The 21,664-nt window shown below is 36.0% G+C and overlaps 1 protein-coding gene across 13 annotated transcripts in view; it reads left to right on the top strand.

Annotated features, from left to right (window-relative positions):
- grb10b (growth factor receptor-bound protein 10b) overlaps positions 1-21,664 on the top strand; it is a 162,153-nt gene that overhangs the window by 19,150 nt on the left and 121,339 nt on the right. For all 13 annotated transcript variants that reach the window (XR_012391981.1, XR_012391978.1, XR_012391980.1 and 10 more), the window contains one exon: positions 21,482-21,597. Coding sequence is in view for 8 of the 13 variants with exons in the window: in XM_009292073.4 (XP_009290348.1) it covers positions 21,547-21,597 (51 nt within the window). In the remaining 5 variants the exon portion in view is untranslated. The remainder of the gene's footprint in view (positions 1-21,481; positions 21,598-21,664) is intronic.

The raw sequence follows: 21,664 nt of genomic DNA, 5'->3' as shown, positions 1-21,664 counted from the left end.
ATAGCCTATATTTCTGAGGTAAGCTGCCACGTTTTTTAACTGTGCTGAGTTGTAGCTGCTTTACTGGGCCTACTACGCTACTGTATTTCAATACTGCTCATTTTGTTGGTACTTGGAGAGACAATTTTTTTCTGAGGTGGTACTTGATGAAAAAAGTTTGAGAACCACTGCTCTAAATCCATTTCCTCTTTTCTTGTAAATTAGCATTTTCTATCAGGCTCCTCTGATTCACAAGCCAGAGGTTCACAAGTTTCATTTTATATGTAATGATAAGCAGGCCTGGATTGGCCAATCGGGAGGACCGGGAGAGTTCCCGGTGGGCCGGTCTGTTTTTTGGCCGCAAGGGCTGATGTTTCTAGCTGCTTGCACTCTCAGCAGTCGCACTTTTTTTTCATTTATTTCTTTATTTGACCTTAGCCTCACACTTTTTATTCATTATTTTGCCGCAGCTCCGCTCTTCTTATTTATTGTCTCGTAGCCCCATGAGCAAAATGCAGCCTGCAGGGTAATGATGATTTATCATTCTGGCCAATCAAGCACAACAGCGCCATTGTGGTCCAGTGGTCAGCACGTTGCGTTACGACGTCGTCAATCCGTGTTTGATCCTCACTTAAGTAATTATTATTATTTGTTTTTCATTTTTATTGTTAAGATATATAAAACTGTAAGTTTGTTGAACATTTGAAGTTCTAAAGCAGCTGTTTTCTTGAAAAAGACGAGATAGTGTAATTAGAAACTGAATTGGAAATTACCTTATTTTAACATAGTCAGTCGTGAACTGAGGTGGGCCGGTCTTATGCTTGATACTCCAGGGCTGAAAATGAGTCCCACTCCGGCCCTGATGATAAGGTTATTAGCTTGTAAATAAAATACATTTTTTTCAAACATGTCACTTTAGACAGTTCTTTGGTTTTAACTAGGGATGTAACGGTATCAGAATTTTACGGTACGGTAATACCTCGGTATTAATGTCACGGTACGGTATTTATTGAATCATTTACAGGAAAAAACAAAACTTTTGAAAATACTCCAAAAAAGTGCCAAAAGTGTCAATGACATACAAATTAGCCATCTATCTGTAAGCTTTGAAACAGGAACTTCAATTTTAATAACAAAAAATATTAAACCATGTAAAAAAATAAAGTTTCAATTTAGTATTGTTGAAAACTCATCACATTCAACATTTAATCACTCACTCACTCACTTAGATAGAGATGGGTTTCAAGGAAAATTATCATATAATTATAATCTGGTAAAAGCTGGTATCTCTGGGTGTTTACAATGTCCCCTGCAACAGAAAAAAACCCTCTCATTTGGGACTGAGGTTTCTGGGACAAGAGAGATATGACTTGGTCCAGGTTGACAGCAGTGGGTAATGTTGTGCACTTGAGTGGACAAGCCATGAGTGAGAAAGAGGTCTCATGTCTGTATCAATCTGAACAGTGTGCTGTGTCACACCCTCCGTCCCGCCCTTCAGTAGGCGCGCGACAGCACCGCTCTTTAGTATGCGCGCTCAACCCCCCCTCCCCGCTTTACAGTACGCGCGCGACAACACAGCTGATCAGAACGCGCGCGACAACACAGCTGATCAGAACGTGCGCGACAACACCGCTATTCAGTACGCGTGCGGCGACAACACCCGCTTCAGGTTCGATCATTTCCAGCTCTTTTTGATGCCTGCTTTTAGCAGCACACTCCATTCCCGCATTACTGTATCTGTAGCGACAACAGACCGCAAGGGCTGATGGGAATTGTAGTTTCCGCTACCTCCCGTTCGCTTCATTTGCCTGAGCAAATTTTCTCAGAAGACCTATAGTTTTACAGAGTCATGCGACTACGGTAATATCGAAAAAAATTAATATTGCGGTAGGACGGTATTTACAATACCGTTACATCCCTAGTTTTAACCAAGGTAGATTTTATTTAGCGTCAAAAAGAGCTAAATCCACTTGTGCTTTTTATGCAAAACCCTCTAAATCAACCTATAGAGTGGAGGAACTATGACGTCACTTTGTAGGCTAATCGGCTGCTAGCATAAAACTGGTTCCCTCGTGAAAATCCCTATAGGATTTTCCCATAGGCTTTTCGAAGATTGCAAATAATAAGCTCTGTGTTCAAACACTGTTCATTACACTTACACGTTTTGTCCAGCCGGATAATCCTCACACGAAAATACAACTTGGAGCACTTTTGGATCTTAAATGCAAGCGCAAGAGTTAAAAAGCTAACATTAGGCTATAAACGGACTACAGAGCCCTCGGGGCGCTCGTCTGTGACGTCAGCCCCACCCTGCTACAGACAACTTCTCAAGCTTATTTTTAGAAATAATGTCCATGACAAAGAGTTAATCTCTCTTTATATTATATTATAATCCACACTATATATTATAAACAAATAAATACGCAAAAATACATAGACCTATGTGCCTTTTGGATCGTTTTTTACGTGGGAAATACATCTGTTTTGCTTTGCGGTTGTTCTAAAAGTTTTAAAACTGCGTGTATAAATCTGCCTATATAATTTTTTTAGTGTATCGCTCGCATGTGCAGGATAAATTTTTGGAAGAGCGGGCAGGGGGGGTTGTGGGTGGGAGAATGCTCGGGTACTGAAGAGCTGTGTTGTCGCGCGCCTACTGAAGGGAGCCACGTCGCGGGGGCACTTTTGATCATTTTGGAAGGGCACTTTCTATCCAAGACTTAAAAGGGCCTGTGCACTGCACAGGTTGAGCCCTATGTGTGTGCATGTGCCTGGCATCCGCTGCGTAAAAACTTGCTGGATAAGTTGACGGTTCATTCAGCTGTGGCGATCCCGGATTAATAAAGGGACTAAGCCGACAAGAAAATGAATGAATGAACTTATATTTAATATAAATAACTTTAATTTAAAATTTTTATGTAAAGTATTTGTTGCTAAATTTATGAAAGTAGCCAAGCAGCATCATACCCAGCAACATTGCTCAAAGTTGGCCCATGTGTCATCATCCTGATGCAAACTCACAGCATTCATGTCACTGTTTATGGATCTGTGTTCCTCCTGTGTGTTAGGCTATGTGTCAGGCCATGTGTGTTGTCGGGTGTGCGAGGGTGTGTGTTTGTTTACCTTTTTTGTGTCGACAGTGTGCTATAGAATCAGCTGATGTCATCAGCTGACTTAATCATCCTCCAGCTGAACCTTATTTGGCTGGCTATATATTACGCCTGTGGTATGTTCTGGTTATCAGTTCGTTGTTTGTCATTGTTCCTGTCTGTTGTTCCCCAGTATCCTTCACTGTCCATTTTGATGTCTTCGTTGTGGTCTGTGGCTCTCTTTTGTATTGAACATTCGTGTGTCCAGTGGTATCTTTTAATACAAGTTTTCATCTGTTAATTAAATACTTGCATTTGCCTTCTTTTCTGTCTAAGTATCGTGACAGTTCAGCATGTAGTTTTGTAAACTTAATCTGCCATTCATGTTAATACACTGTAGAAATAATTCTGTAGGCCTGTCTATCTTTACAAATAATATCTTGCATTTTACACAAAATTATGTAACAAATATATATATTTTTTTCTTTTGCTAAAATAAATGCTTATCATGTTGGACTGCAATCTATTATTTATTTATTTTTTGCATTAAGCTAAAGCTGCTTATTCTTTTCAATGAGTAGCTCTCATACATTATTTAACTGTTTTATTTTCAGGGTATTGAGGTCATTTTATTTAATGGATAAACAGTTTTTCCACATTCACCGTCCATTTCTCAGATCAGAACAGAAATAAAAAATCAATAAAAATTGTAAAACAGGATAAATTCTGTATTGGGAAATATGAACTTGAATAAATTGCAATGCATAAAATTTGTATCAAGTTTTTGATTGTTTTAGTACTAACAAATCTTTTCAAAAAGCACTATTTCTCGCAGGATTAGGCTGGAAGACCAGAGAAAGCCCGTGCTGTATGATCAGAAGTGGACAAAAGGGTTAAGCATATAAGCGGCATGTTTTTGAACTGGAATGTGTCAATCTTGTTTTCCTGTGATCCAATCGAGCAAAAGGTGTATTATTACGGTGTAAACAGGACTGCATGTTAAACTTGCCATCTCATCTGCGTATTCATCCTTGCCTTTCTCATAGTAATCTTCATAAACTAGTCCAGGTATGGTGCGCGACAGTCTTGGTTTAAAAAGCTGCACGCTGCAGTACACAGGCACGCTAAGACGAAACATTTGATTGCATGAAAAATGCGTTCATATTGCGCAACGACAAGAAATAATATAGATCGCGCCACCAAACACATGAAAACGAAAGTAACGATCGTGGTTTAAAAATGTAAGAAGTAGATAGTACAGGTATTTGTGTAAAAATGTTGGGAGTAAAAGTAAAAAGTTGCAGAGAAAAAAGTAGTGGAATAAAATACTGATACCAGAATAAACTACTTATGTACGGTAACGAAGTATTTGTACTTCGTTACTTCCCATCTCTGTACAGGGGAGAGACTTGTTTTGAGTTATCTGAAGCTGTATGACTTCACAAATTTTTAATATGACAATATTATTAAATATTACAAGTAAAAAAATAAATCAACAGGAATGCTTCCCCACAATACGCAGCTGATTCAGTCGATGCCTAACAACAACTTGTCGACCAAAAAAAAGCCGTTTTCCTAACAGAAAAGCGTGTTCGGTGTGATCGACCCCTAAATGTGCAGTGGGAGGAGTCAGAAAGAAAGGGTGTGCTAAAAGCAGCTCATAAATATTCATGAAGAGATTGATGTGGAAGGCCCCTTTACTTCAGGACACACAGCTGGACAGAGCAGCTCACATTCCAGCAGGCTCTCTCTCTCTCTCTCTCTCTCTCTCTCTCTCTCTCTCTCTCTCTCTCTCTCTCTCCATCGCTCTTTCTCCTGCTATCTCTCTCTCTTTCTCACTTTTTATTGCTGTCCTATTTTCAGCACGTCTCTCTCATCGCTGCACTTTGCTCTACAAATCAATGCTTGCCATTTTGTGGCTCTCCTCCCAGTACCCTATGTGGAAAGAATGCGCTCCCAGCATTCCTGAGGAGATGGTGCATTTTGGCTAATGGTCTCCAGAGAACTACTAGGATGTTGCATGGGAATGTTGGCGTGGGCAAAAACTGACATTATGTTTCACTGTTGTTTTGATATTTAAAATGATCACAGCATGTCATGAGTTGATCATATTTTTTATCAACATTTTTTATTGACATTATTGCACCTCCAAACAAAGGTAAAATATTTTTGGAGTAATCAAAAAGCATAATAATAATAATAACAATTTAAAAAAATTATGATACTAATAATAATTATTATTATTATAATTATAATAATAATAATTATTATTATAGTTGTTGTTCTTATTAAATAATAAAAAATAAGAATACATATTAATAATAATTATTATGTTTGTTATTTTTTATTATTAAATAATAAAAGTAACAATAATAATAATAATAATTATTATATTTGTTGTTGTTATTCTCAGTATTTTAATTAACAATAACAATAATAAAAATAAATATTAATTCTAATTATTACATTTTGTATTATTTTTATTTATCAATAATCATAATAATAATAATAATAGTAATATTAATAATAATAAAAATAACAAATCTAATAATTAATCCAAATCTACTTTTTCCCGCTATTTTAAGGATGTAAAGATACGCTTTGCGCCGCGGCACATGGTCTAACAGGGTTCTGCTTATTCTCTTAATGAGTACTAGGTGTGTTTTGAGAAAAAAACAATCAGAGTCTCAAAGAGTCAGTTGCGTTGTGCCATGGCACATTTGCTATTTACATGGTGGACTTTGTAAGTTTAAAAACTGAATGCTTCACTAGCGAAAACAGTTAAACAGAGCATCTGCAGCGCGAGGATAAAGAATGAGCCTCCTCCAATTGGCCTTTACTTTCACTTTCTATTTCTCTTTTTCGAGAAATTATGTTTTACGCACACACACATCCATTAGCCTACATAATTAATTATAATTATATATTATATATATAATTATAATTTTAATTTATATTATTATAATTATAATTATTAAAATATTAATTTCATTTGTTAAGCGCAAAGATTAGTTTCAAAACTATTTCTAAATCCAGTTCTGATTTCCAGCAAATTAATAAATGAACAATAATAACGAAGTGTGTTCTAAAAAATAGCAACACTTCGGGGCAAAAATGACTTGCACCTTATTGCGCCGGGTGCATGATAGGGCCCTTTTTTTATACTCAAGCTTTAAAGGAACATGTTCAAGGGTTACATGCAAACTTTTTTGAGGCTGAAGCAACTTTAGATTTTGCTTTTTCGATTCTGAATATATTCTTCAGCTGGTTTATCACCTTGTGATATTTTTATTTTTGTGCTGCTGGTCTGACTTAAATAAATTAGTGTCTTTTTATTTAAGTTTGTGTTTTAGTTGTGAGAATGCAAATTAATTAAAACTGTGAAGCTGATCAACAGTGTATTTCCATGCAGCACTGAAGTGACGTTATAAGGGCATTAATAGAAGCATAAAAAATGTTGTTTTAATGGAAAAGTAACTCAAAATGACAATATTATTAAATATAACAAGTAAAAAATATATATAAAAAATTGCTCCCACACAATACGCAGCTGATTTAGTCATTGCCTAACAACTTGTCGACAAAAAAGCCATTGGTGTGCCTAGCAAAAAAGTGTGTTCGGTGTGATCGGCTCCTAAATGTGCAGTGGGAGGAGTCGGAAAGGAAGAGCTTGTTAAAAGTAGCTCATAAATATTCATGAGGAAATTGATGTGGAAGGCCCCTTTACTTCAGGACACACAGCTGGACAGAGGTATTCAGCTGGTTTATCACCTTGTGATATTTTATTTTTGTGCTGCTGGTCTGACTCTGACTAAATAAATTAGTGTTTAAAATGATCTTTTTGTTTAAGTTTGTGTTTTAGTTGCGAGAATGCAAATTAATTAAAACTGTGAAGCTGATCAACAGTGTATTTTCATGCAGCACTGACGTGACGTTATAAGGGCAGAAATAGGAGCCTTACAATTGTTGTTTTAATGTAAAAGTAACTCAAAAATGACTTTTAATAGTAATGCATTACTTTTTAGTGTAAGTAATTAATAAAGTAATTGAACTACTTTTTAAATGATGTAACTACAGTAGTAACGAGTTGCTATTTTTCAGTAACTAGCACAAGACTGGTCATGACTAACTAATGTTTTTTTTACAGTGAAGTAAACTATTATTTCCAGTTTTACAAACTCTAAACGTGTTACTTAATATATTAAGCACAAACATTTGAACAGTAGTGTATACCGATCCGTTTTAGGAAATGATAATTCGGTTTTGGGGCTGCCAATGGCTTTGGGTTGGTTTTAGATTGAGCAGCTAAGTAAAGCTCACACTATGCTTGGTGACTTCAATGAAGTGTGTGTGTACCTCATGGCTAGCTGTTTTTACACTCGACGGTCGGTCGGCTCTATAAATAACCCGCATGTTTTGATGTGCGCCCCATTTAGCAAGAAGGAGAATTTTTAGCTTGTAGAATGCAAAGAATTTAGGAGCTTGCGCCAAAGCGTCAAAAGCATTCCGAAGTCAACATACAGTATATCCCAGTGGAGGTGAAGCCTAAGTTATTTATCCTTTATTATTTTTTTACCTGGAAGGTCTCATTGAAGTAAAATAAATTCTTCTTCCAGGGAGTCCTAACCAAGACGGCTGTAGCAAAGTTTTACATAAACACACAATATTAAATATACTACCTGGTCAAAGGTTTTAGAAAATAACAAAAAAAAAAAGAGTCTATTTTATTATAATTTTTTTATTTTAATTCTTTAATATATGTTTTTATTTATTTGACCCAAAGTGCAATAAAAACAATAACATGTTGATAGTTTGTCTATTTGAAATAATCTATTTTAATATATATATTAAAATGCCATTTATTCCTGTGATTTCAAAACTGAAGTTTTAGCATCATTACCCCAGTCATGTTCTTCAGAAATCATTCAAATATACATTTTTTTTTCAAGAGATGTTTATTATTGTTATTACTATTATTATTTTTAACAGTAGATTTATTTTTTCATCTTTCGATGCATAGAAAGATTCAAAGATTACCATTTATCTGAAATAAAATGTTTTTTTTAACTTTATAACAACACCATAAAAAGTGATTTAGATGACTTTGAACGTGGCATGGTTGTTGGTGCCAGATGGGCTGGTCTGAGTATTTCAGAAATTGCTGATCTACTGGGATTTTCATGCACAGCCATCTCTTGGGTTCACAGAGAATGGTACAAAAAAGAGAAATTATTCAGTGAGCGGCAGTTCTGTGGGCACAAATGCCTTGTTAATAGAAGAGGTCAGAGGTGAACGGCCAGACTGGTTTAAGCTGATAGAAAGACAACAGTAACTCAAATAACCACTCGTTACAACCGAGGTCTGCAGAAGAGCATCTCTGAACACACAACACGTCAAACCTTGAGGCAGATAGACTACAGCAGCAGAAGACCACACCAGGTGCTACTCTTGTCAGCTAAGAACAAGAAACTGAGGCTACAATTTGCACAGGATCCCAAAAATTGGACAATAGAAGATTTAAAAAAACGTCTGGTCTCACGAGACTCAATTTACATTTACATTTTACATTTAGTCATTTAGCAGACGCTTTTATCCAAAGCGACTTACAAATGAGGACAAGGAAGCAATTTACACAACTATAAGAGCAACAATGAATAACTGCTATAGGCAAGTTTCAGGTCTGTAAAGTCTAAGAAGGAAAGTATTAGTAGTATTAGTATTTTTTTTTTTTTGGGTACAGTTAGTGTGATATTCAGAGAGGCAATTGCAGGTTAGGAAGTGAAGTGGAGACTAAATAGTTGAGTTTTTAGTCGTTTCTTGAAAGTAGCGAGTGACTCTGCTGTTCTGATGCAGTTAGGGAGTTCATTCCACCAACTGGGCAGATTGAGCGTTCGTGTTCGCAAAAGTGATTTCTTCCCTCTTTGGGATGGAACCACGAGGCGACGTTCATTCACAGAACGCAAGTTTCTGGAGGGCACATAGATCTGCAGAAGTGAGAGCAGATAAGAAGGAGCAAGGCCAGTAGTCACTTTGTAGGCAAACATCAGAGCTTTGATTTCTGCTGCGACATTCACATGGTCGGGTCAGAATTTAGCATCAACAACATAAAAACATGGATCTATTCTGTCTTGTGTCAACGATTCAGGCTGGTGGTGGTAGTGTAATGGTGTGGGATATTTCTTGGCGCACTTTGGGACCATAAGTGCCAATTGAGCATTGTGTCAACGCCACAGCCTACCTGAGTACCATGTCCATCCCTTTATGACCACATTATACCCATCTTCTGATGGCTGCAGGATAATGCGCCATGTCATTAAGCGCCAATCATCTCAGACTGGTTTCTTGAACATGACAATGAGTTCACTTATTACTAAATGGCCTCCACAGTCACTAGATCACAATCCAATAGAGCACCTTTGGGTTTCGGGGGAACGGGAGATTCGCATCATGCAGCCGACAAATCTGAAGCAACTGCATGATGCTATCATGTCAATATGGACCAATGTCTCTAAGGATTATGTCTAGTACCTTTTTGAATCTATGCCACGAAGGATTAAGGCAGTTCTGAAGGCAAAAGGGGGTCCAACCCAGTGCTAGTAAGGTGTGCCTAATAAAGTGGCTGGTGAGTGTACATACAGTGCACTGATCACGTCACTGACTACATAAAATAATAAGCATAATTGCAAAATAAATGCCCATTAGCTTTATTATTTATTCCAGCATTTGCACCTAATCCAAAACGTTTTGAACGATTTTTTTTTTTGTCTTTACACAGGTCATCTCATGTTAAGTGTGTATTTAAAAACTGCTTTTGTGGCATTGAAGTGCCACATTCCTTTTCCTTGTGTGTTTTCTCCCTAGCACGATGAATCTCTGTGCATGTTCTAGGGCATAGTTCAGAAGTTTTCTGAATTAAAGGATTTACTGTTCCTTTCCTACTCCATGTCAGGGACGAATACAAGCAAGGAGATTTATTTCATTATGTGAGAACTCTTGAGTATTACTCAGAGACACGCTGTGAATGTGCAGATGTGTTGGAGAAGAGTTGAGTCGCAGCCAGGTTCTCTCACTCTCTCTCTCTGTAGCTCTAGATTGCGTAATATGGCATGCCGTCTCCCTCCCTCCCTTCCCGCTGACAGCCTTGCATTACGCAGTGGTTTTATGGACTCTAAAAACCACACAGAGAAGCTGAAAAACTCTCTCTGGAGCTGAAGGCAGCCCTTGTGGAACTGTGTCACCAGTCTGAAGGTAGAGCTGCTTGTCTGAAACACTTGCCATGATGTTGGAAATAGCAGCAATCAGCCTTCAAAGCATTTTTAACTGTCTGCCAGAAGCCAAACATGTTACGTGTGGATAATTCTTTGATCGAGTATCACAGAAACATCGTTTTAGCTTGAGATCTTTATAAAAGAAATCCCCAACAACAACAACACGATTTTATGCTTAGTCAGCGCAAACTGCTAAACACTGAAGAATTATTAAAGGAACACTACACATTTTTTTTGTGGGAGAAATAGGCTCTTTTTCAACTTCTCTCGAGTTAAACATTAGATTTTTACCATTTTTTTTAATCAATTCAGATGATATCTGGGTCTGGCGAGAGCAGTTTTAGCTTAGCTTAGCTTAGCATAAGTCATTGATTCGAATATTTGCAGCTTGTTCAAATAAGTTCTAAAAAGAATTTAGATAATTCTTGTATTTAAATCCTCTTTGTATTTTCCTATTTATTTTTCTGTAGTAAAATTTTTAACTTGATTGAAAATGAAAAGTTGCTATTTTTCTAGCTAGCCATAGAAACTTATTCATGCTTTTATCAGCAGCAGGGCGGATTACTGTAATGGACTCCTCACTGGACTTCCCAAAAAGACAGTCAGGCAGTTGCAGCTCATCCAGAACGCTGCTGCCAGAATTCTAAACCAGACCAGAACCAGAAAATCACAGCACATCACATCTGTCAGGTCTTTTTACTGGCTCCCAGATACATTCAGAATAGATTTTAAAGTAGTACTACTAAATGGTCTAGGACCTGAATGCATTACAGACATGCTCACTGAATACAAACCTAACAGGTCACTCAGATCATTAAGATAAAGTAAATTAGAAATTCCAAAGGTTCAGTCAAAGTGGGGTGAATCGGCATTCAGCTACTAACAGCGCCCCCTCTGCTGGAATCAGCTTTCAGAAATGATCAGATGTGGTCCAGCATTAGGCACATTTAAATCATGACTGTTTAGCTTACTGAATGAGCACTGTGCTGCGTCCAACAGATTGCACTATTATGTCTTTCTTTTCTTTTTCATTTTAATCACAATTTAGTTTTATTATTTTTAATTATTTATTATTTTTTTAATTTTTTTAAATTATTTTCATTCTTTGTTTTTTTTCTTATACTTGTCTCTTTTATTCCTGTTTATGTAAAACATTTTGAATTACCATTGTGTATGAAATGTGCTATATAAATAAACTTGCTTTGCCTTGCCTACTCTCTAGGTTGATATAGTTGTAGCTGGAGCCACCAGGTATATGCCAGAAAAGCTCCTTGATTATTAGGCTGGAATGAGACTATAGTTCCTAGCCATATCGGCCAAGAAGAAAGCAACTAATCCATGATGTAAATACAGAATTGTCAAGTTGTAAATATCAACATTTTCAGAACATTTTTGAAATTGTTTTGAACAAGATGCTAATGGTCTAATCCGATGCAATGATTTATGCTAAGCTAAGCTAAAAGTGCTCCTTAAGATCAGCTGAATGATTCATAATGATCAAATTAAGCTGATTAACTCTAGGGGAGTTTAAATATTAGCCTATTTCCATAAACAAAGGGCAGTGTTCTTTTAATGTTTGAGGTAGTTTATCAATAGATAGATAGATAGATAGATAGATAGATAGATAGATAGATAGATAGATAGATAGATAGATAGATAGATAGATAGATAGATAGATAGATAGATAGATAGATAGATAGATAGATAGATAGATAGACAGGACGATAGATGGGTAGATAGATAGATAGATAGATAGATAGATAGATAGATAGATAGATAGATAGATAGATAGATAGATAGATAGATAGATAGATAGATAGATAGATAGATAGATAGATAGATAGATAGATAGACAGGACGATAGATGGGTAGATAGATAGATAGATAGATAGATAGATAGATAGATAGATAGATAGATAGATAGATAGATAGATAGATAGATAGATAGATAGATAGATAGATAGATAGATAGATAGATAGATAGATAGATAGATAGATAGACAGGACGATAGATGGGTAGATAGATAGATAGATAGATAGATAGATAGATAGATAGATAGATAGATAGATAGATAGATAGATAGATAGATAGATAGATAGATAGATAGATAGATAGATAGATATTGTTGAACACTTTAAGGGTGAGCTAAGGTTGACATTGTTTTATCTTCAGTCCTTGAGACCTACTGAAGAAGAGATCTCTTCACAGAAGAGTTTCAATAAGGATTTACTTTAAATAGCTGGTGGCTGGTGGAGATCCCACAGGCTTGGCCTTTGCCTTTGCTTCAGGGCTAATCGCTGCTAGAAATTAAAGCTCTCCCTTTACTGTGTAAGCACACATGAACTTCTTACCACAGTGCCCAACAAACCTATCATGTTGTGATAGCTGTACAGTACAATTCAGCTTTTGTGCTCTGACAATCTGCAGAACAAACAAACAAACAAGCCACCCACAGCACTGTAGGGGTCAAGTAAACTGTATATGCCTATTTACATTCCCATGTTTCCACTATGCTCTGTAATAGAATACTGAGAGCAATAAATCATAAATAATAGAATGAATAGTAAAAAGAGAACTGAAGAAAAGAAACATCACTGCTTATTCCTATTTTAAGTTATCTTAAAATGAATAAACAAGCAGTTTTTAAACCATACTTTTATAATATGTGCCTCACCTATAATATGTGCCTCACTGTATTTGAAAAACATACAATATGTTGCTCTGAGAACATTTCGTTGCAAATTTAGGATGACAAATCCACTAGATGGTGCTGTCTACAAATCTGAAATGCAATACTCTGTGTACGTTTTGTTGTATGGTTTACATGCACATCTTTACAGTACACATCCACACAAAGGTGGAGCTTGTTGTACAGATCACAGAGCAAACCACTGACCCAAACTCTTCCCAAATCACAACCAATAGTGTTTCCAAAATCAAATTTATGAGAAAATTCCACTGATATGTAGTTTTACGTAGATTTTACAATGCCTTTATCTCTTTTTGTGGAACGGTGACTGTGACTTAAACCACATGGAACACAATTACAAAACCGTACAAAATGAGCTAGCAAACGGACCACACGGAAACAGTTGTCTCTTGAAGATAGATAAAGGCAAATGTGTTTGATTACAAACTATAGACATTGCTTAGTTGTTTTGTGGTGTTTATTTGGTGTTTATATCTGTGTAAATTTCATTGATGTGAAAAGGATTAATAGTTGTTGGGATAATAGTATATTAGTATATTAAAAGGAATAATGTCACAGTGTAATGAAATCTTGGACTTGGACTTCTCCAAATGTTTCAGGGATTATAGATGAGCGGAGTGAAAGTACAACACTCTCTTTTAACCTCAATAGGGTATATGCCGAGCTAATGTTTTAAATTTTTATGTTTTAATGTCTTAATTTTTAATGTTTTAACGTCTTAACCCAGGTTACTGGCAAATTCAAAGTCCTATTAGCATGCTTCGGCATATACCCTATACCACGAGGTGAGTGTTGTCACTGCTGTGTGTGCATTTGGATGGGTAAAATGTAAAGCACAATATCCAAGTATGGGTCACTAGTCTTTTCCACTTTCCTTCTTTTCCTTAACTAGACTTAATCAGCCTGAGCTGTTACTTACCCCAATTTACCCCATGCATATGTTAAAGCTAAGCAGCCCATATGGCCAAATCGAAATAGGTCTCACAAAAGCGGTAAAAGAAAATAAAAGTCATAAGCCTATTACTAAAAGACACTTAAAGTGTTCCTAGAAACAGGGCTTTTAATGTTATTCATATGTCTCAAATGCGTTTTACCAGAGTGGCCTTTATCTTGCCAATAAGAAACATTAAAGGTCTAAATGAATATACCAACCTTTATTTTTTTTCACTAAAGACCTGTGATGGCCTATGAGCAGAAGAACTGCAAGTCAAACATGATGGTGAGGCGGCTTTGTTAAGGTCGGACACATCAAGCTAATGGTCGTCCGTTCATCTTGTTTTTGATGATCAGGCTTGTTGGTTTGTTGTGTTCCACACATTGCCTCTTGTCGGGTTAATGTCGGAGCTTACTAGCTTGATTCAGCATGCATAATTGGCGTCGGCTATAGAGAGCGCTCTAAGTGGTTATTCAGCGGTGAAGTTGATGTACTGTATTGAAGTGATGTAGCAAGTAAACATTCAAGTCAAGGAGGAACACAAAGTGTCCAGCTGTAAATTTGCTACATTTCTCAAATATTTGCAAACAATATGGATTATTAAATTATCAGACATATCTACAGGAGTGAATCTCTCGGTGAAGTGTGGCAGTTACTGTGGTACTGGTACTGAATGCTGCTTTGTTTACACTTTGCACATGGGATAGGTTGGTTGTCCATTGGGAACAAGAAAACAGATATTCAGAATTTCGAAGATACAGCGATTCGGCATTCATCAGCCTGTCATACTGAGCAGAGCAAAGACGCCACAAGATGGCGACAGAGACCACATAATAAGCTCTTAGTGATAAACTCAGTGGATTTTCTAACTACAGCTGATCAAATCATTATAAAACTGATAAGTGGCTTTCTAAGTCAATCTCTCTCTTTTGTATGTTGTAGTGCTGTATTAATACTTTAGTAATTGTAGTGTATTAAGTTTGAGATGGGACTCTCTTATCGGGAAAAACTGTGTTTTGTGTTGGCCACTCTTTTTATAACCCTTTTTTGGTTGGCCTCTGTTTGTTTCTCGAGTCTCTTGTTTTGGTTATTGCAGACTAGTTCAGTAAACAGAAAGAAAGAAGAAACACCCGCATGTGTTTAGCGTTTTTCCTCATCACAAACACAACAGTAATCTGGTAGTGTTTGCATTGCTTTAGCTTTTTCAGGGTTCATTATTGTGATCTCCCGATTGCAACAGAGAAATACTGGGAAACATCCACACACTCATTCATACACACACTCATACACTACGGATGATTTAGCCTGCCCAATTCACCTGTACCACATATCTTTGGAGTTTGGGGGAAACCGGAGCATCCGGAGGAAACCCACATGATCGCAGGGAGAACATGCAATCTCCAAACAGAAACGCCAACTGAGCCAAGCCGAGCCAAGCCGAGCCGAGGTTTGAACCAGCGTCGCCAGTAGTTCCTCATTCAAAAGGGTTTTAGTCTCTCCATGTTTGATTTCCTTTTTTATATACATGATTTTGCCATCGAACTATTGTATAAATGCATTATGCTCCCACCATTGCTGATATACAGCCACATTGCACTACTACTCGTGTGATATTGCTCATATATAATTATGTTATATAATAGTAATAGTTATAATTGAGGCATTGCATTCCATTTTGGTGATCCCTGATAAAGCACTAAAGGGCAAAGCGATATATATATATATATATATATATATATATATATATATATATATATATATATATATATATATATATATATATATATATATATATATGTGTATATATATATATATATATGTGTATATATATATATATATATATATATATATATATATATATATATATATATATATGTATATATATATATATATATATATATATATATATATATATATATATATATATATATATATATTATATATGTGTATGTGTATATATATATATATATATATATATATATATATATATATATATATATATATATATAAACATGTATGGGAGTTTTCTGTTGAACTGTCTGCAAGGTGACAGCTTAAGAGAGTTGACCTTTGACATTATTAAACAGGATTTCTCGAACACCAACAAACAAAGCAGCTTAAATCCCACCAACCCCCATTGTAAAAAAAAAAAAGTAATGCAGTGGTCTTCTTTCTTCACACCCTTCATGAATAATTGTACACACCTGAAAATGCTACTAACTTTTTGGCTTCTCTCACCACGTGATTTCAGTGGCAGCTGTTCATCATGGTTCACTGGCACATTCACTCATGTAAGTTTGATTTGGGTCACTGTGTTCTTTTCCTTATCAATGAAATGGACAGTTGTTTTCCCACACACTTTTTATTTACAACCCTGTAAGACTTTATTTTATTTTCAAGCGGGTATTTCATCCAACCCAAAGGAAGACATTTTTAAAAAATGCTATAAACCAGTTTAACAGAATGGCGTTTAAATGATGATAACACATCCCACTGGTTCAAAATGTTCAAAAAGACATTATAAAAGTATTGCCTATTAATTTAAAGGTTTAATAAAGTCTTCTGAAGAGACTAATTTGCATACAGTTTTCATGAACAAAACATCACATATGTATATCCTTTATCATATTTGGCAGACTTTATTAATCAATATTTGTATGTAAATTGAAGCCTAAACAAAATCCATTCAACATACATATAGTATACTATAGTATATAGTTGTTGTTTTGTCCTTAAAAGACTTCGGTGAAACTTCATTCATTTATTTTCTTGTCAGCTTAGTCCCTTTATTAATCCAGGGTCGCCACAGCGGAATGAACCGCCAACTTATCCAGCAAGTTTTTACACAGTGGATGCCCTTCCAGCCGCAAGCCCGCAACCCATCTCTGGGAAACATCCACACACATATTCACACACACACACTCATACACTACGGACAATTTAGCCCACCCAATTCAGCTGTACCACATGTCTTTGGACTGTGGGGGAAACCTTAGCACCCAGAGGAAACCCACGTGACGGCAGGGAGAACATGCAAACTCCATACAGAAACGCCAAATGAGCCGAGGTTGGAACCAGCGACCCAGCGACCTTCTTGCTGTGAGGCGACAGCACTACCTACTGCGTCACTGCCTCACCCTCGATTAAACTTGGGCTGGACAATAAAATCGGTATTGATATTTATTGAGCGAACACCATTGTCAATATCGATAAAAAAGATTAAAATGTGGCTGCTGAGCGTGCGCCTTGGAAGCAGTGCCAAAAAGCTTAGGATGCTTCTGTATGTTACAAACCTTTGTGCTAAACAAGTAACGGTATTGATGATAATATATTCGTTTACTGCACTGACCTTAAGGCAAAGTAACACCAACTTGTACTAAGTCTTGGGCTTATTATAGTTTTGTTAAATAAAATAAGCAAACAATGTAAATTAAATATGACAACAATACGCTGTGGTGCTAGAAACTTGTATTATTGTCGGCTAAGAGAACGAGTCGTTTATAACGGATATTCATTTACAAACAAATCGTTTCCTCCATTAGAAAGAGAATTGAAAGCAGGACAGAGGGTCTGTTACAGGACACGGATTTGATCAAATTTAACAGGGAGAGAAATTATACAGATGCTCTTTGTCAGTAATGCCTGTGCGATCATGATGTAAAATGATAATTTTCGTAATTTAAAAAAATATTTGCGTACTGACCACCAGGAAAACACCTGATCATAGATATATGTGTATATGTGTGTATATATATATATATATATATATATATATATATATATATATATATATATATATATATATATATATATATATATATATATCGCTGGCTCTGGATGGCCAGTCCTCCACTGCACCTTGGTCCCACATTCATTTTAACGGAGCGCTACCCTGTACTAAAATGGCGGCTTTTTTGACGCATTCCTTCCAATAGACAGCTATAGCATAGGCGACATCTAATGTAAATATCTATGGTTGAAAACATCACCAAGATTCATGTTAGTAGAACTAACAAATCTGCTTTACACTTTATGAAATATACACATTTTAACGTTAGTAATAACGACAGACTAATTACCTCGGACAAACACAGCACACCCAAACACTGCAGCGATTTTTACTTTTCTCCATAAACTTGTATTGAAACCGCAGCAATGGTTTTTTCATTTGTCATCCTCTGAACGCCAGGGGAGCGCGAGCGCAAAGTCCATTGTAAATGGTAAAGTAATCTACGCACTTGTGCTTGTCACTGCAGGTCAGAGTAACAACACACACAAAAATGAGTGCCGTATAGTAGCAGTGAGGAGAGTGTAAATAAAAAAGGATGTAAGAATGTCGCCAGATTGGCTTTTTGGTTTCTTTTCTTGTGCATCCCAGCCAATAACATCGCATCTGAAAGATTCTTTGGCATAGGGGTAATGTAGCCATTCAACATCACAATTTGTAATGTTAGAATATGTATATAGAGTATTTTTACATTTTACCGTTGCACACACTTTGTAATGTTTTATTTATCAAGTTTAAGAGTCTATTGAACACAATTTTATTATAAAGAGATCAGATATTTTGTATACATATTTTAGTTTTTGAATATAAAAACTATCTGCCTAATGTTGGTAAATTAATTAAAATAGTGGTTAAATAACAAAAAATCCTAATATTCCTAAATGTATGGTTAAAAATATTCAATAATTAGGAACTAATGATATAAAACATGATATCAGGATATTTTTTGCAGTATTGCCTAGTCCTAGACTAAACTACTTGATTCATATACTTTCACTATGTCTTAATAAACATATCGAATCATTAAGCACTTTCTTTCAGTTTCACAATATAATGCAAAGCAACGGATTGTAATGTCTAGAGGAATGAAAATATGGAATGAATTGCCATGCGACATTACATGCTTTGTAACAAGTAAAATGAGGTTTAAAAAATGGTTTAAGAAATATTTAATGGCACAATATTAAGTGCATTGTTTATCTGGATGTTATTTATGAATTTTGTATTTTTAATTTTGTATTAATATTTTTATTGGTCTTGTAATTATGTATTAATGTGATTTTTTAAAGTTTTGTGTTTGATGGACCCCAGGAGAATCAGGGATCCTGATAAATAAATAAATAAATAAATAAATAAATAAATAAATTAATTAATTAATTAATTAATTAATTAATTAATTAATTAATTAATTAATTAATTAATTAATTAATTAATTAATTAATTAATTAATTAATTTTGGGCGACACAGTGGCGCAGAGGATAGTGCTGTCGCCTCACAGCATAAAAGGCCGCTGGGTCGCTGGTTCGAACCGCGGCTCAGTAGGCATTTCTTTGTGGAGTTTGCATGTTCTCCATGTGTTTGCGTGGGTTTCCTGTGGGTGCTCCGGTAGGCTAAGTTGTCTGTAATGTATGGGTTGCGGCCGGAAGGGCATCCGCTGCGTAAAAACATGCTGGATAAGTTGGCGGTTCATTCCGCTGTGGCGACCCCGGGTTAATAAAGGGACTAAGCCAACAAGAAAATGAATGAATGAATGAATAAATACATTTTGAGTTGAATTTAATGCAATAAGAGAAGTCTTTTCATTATTTTATTATTTTTCGTTCATTTATTTGTTCGTTCGTTCGTTCATTTATTTATTCATTCATTCATTCATTCATTCATTCATTCATTCATTCATTCATTCATTTAGTGGACTGATGTATTGTGGGTTTTATAATAACGGTGGAAAAAAAGATGACATATATATTGGTGAACTTACCATTTTAAGTGCACAATTAAATACCAAGCTATAATAAATGTCAAGAATGGTGACAGCATGAAAACAGTTCATTTTACATGACACTTCAGCTTTATATTCCCTCATTTGTAATTTCAGAAGCTTTAACATTTATTGAGCATTTCAATCCCTCAAAAGGTTCTATACAGTGCAATAAGGGGCCCTCAGAGCCGGATGCCTGCTGAGGTGCTGCGGGCTCCCCAGCTCTCCTTTTTAGCTCCATGGCTGACTGAATCACAGGCATTGAGAGATCGAGGAGTGCAATTCAGTGCTCAGCAAGCTTCTGAATACTGATTCTGAGTCAGGCACATTGAATGAAATTAGATACCTAAAGAGGAGCTGTCAGACCTATGTGGCCCGGAGGTCAATCACATGATTAACGGTGATGACATCATCCTCTGGGGCTGCCCACTCTTTTGTTGCAGGATTGGACACTGTGAAACGTGCAGACCTGACTCCATTATGTAATCCCAGGGACTGAGAATAGGGCCTCTAAAATAAGCTCAGCCAGTGGGAACCTTAAAGCTGCACAATTTGTTCAAAATGAAAAGACTCTTAAAGGTGACACTGGAATATATTTTCAATTTTGTGGAATTTTTTTTTTGTGTGTGTTTAGTTAGGTTTATGCTGTGTATTGTGTATAATATTTGTGCAGCTGTTATCTGTGAGGGGCTGCTGCTTTACTTTTTGTTTTGTGTTTCTTTTGTAATTAAAGTTGTTGTTAAATGTTCGCCACTTTCTTCTTTCCTGATTTGAGCTGTTTAAACTTTGCTACATACATCAAGGCTGCATTATATTGGCTCTTGATGTTTTATCATCCTTCAGCAGGAACAAAAACTGTCCTGAAGGAGATTTCAGTGTTATTGCTTCTCTGTATCATTAGAGCTGTGGTTCAGACTTCCCTATTGACATGAAATTAGAACAAACATTAAAACAACAGTCATTATCCTTGGTGCGAATGAGCCTTAAAGGGATAGTTCACCCAAAAATTTAAACTTAGGCACTATTTACTTATCCTCGACTGGTTATAAACTTTTTCTGTTTTCTGTTAAACACACAACTCAGAAAGCTGAAAACCTGTAAGCATTGACTTCCACTGTAGTAAAAACAAATACTAAGTATGTCAATATTTTTTTCCAGCTTTCTTCAAAATATCTACTATTTCCTTTAACAGAAACATGAAAAGGGCGAGTAAATAATGGCAGAGGTTTTGTTTTTGGGTGAACTGTCCCTTTAAAAGCGCTTCTGTGAACTCTCGAAAACGGTGAAGCAGCAAAATAAATATGTACATTTAAGCTTGCTAGACTACATAATCTTACCCTCTGAAAATAAGGTACCATTATACGAGTGAAAATATATAATTTTGGTCTCGGTGGAAATGTTCACTATTTGGAGCTCCGTATGATTTGTTTGTTTAACATGTTCCTACTCTCCTCATATTGCAAGTGGAGCTGCTTTCCCAGTGTCTTGGGTTTTAAAAGCACAATCTAGAGATGGTTTCATATATTTTAACTGTGTGGCTGTCGGTCAGCTTTGGATTCAGTATTTTCCTGTTCGTATTCTTATGTTGTTTACTGACCCTGTGGAACTATTTGGGTTAAGATGTGCTCTGTGCTATATTGGTAGTAGCCACTTAGACTCAACTAATAAAGAGATTGCGTTTTTTTTTTTACCTTGAAAAACATTTGATGTAACATTTTTGTTTTGGTTTAATTTCAGACGCTTTTCCTCATCTATCTGAGGTGGATGTGATATCCGAGAGAGACACTAACAGAACGTGTATCATGGCTGTGGCCGGATGTCCGGATTATTTTCTACACCATCCAAATTACAAGGTAGAAATTATTTTAATTTTTATTAATACGTTATTTACTCAGCCTTTATATTATCATTGTCACTTCA

This window comes from Danio rerio, chromosome 16, assembly GCF_049306965.1.
Source record: "Danio rerio strain Tuebingen ecotype United States chromosome 16, GRCz12tu, whole genome shotgun sequence".
NCBI lineage: Eukaryota > Metazoa > Chordata > Actinopteri > Cypriniformes > Danionidae > Danio > Danio rerio.
The sequence above is the reverse complement of the archived record's forward strand: the minus strand, read 5'-3'. Positions and strand labels throughout refer to the sequence as shown.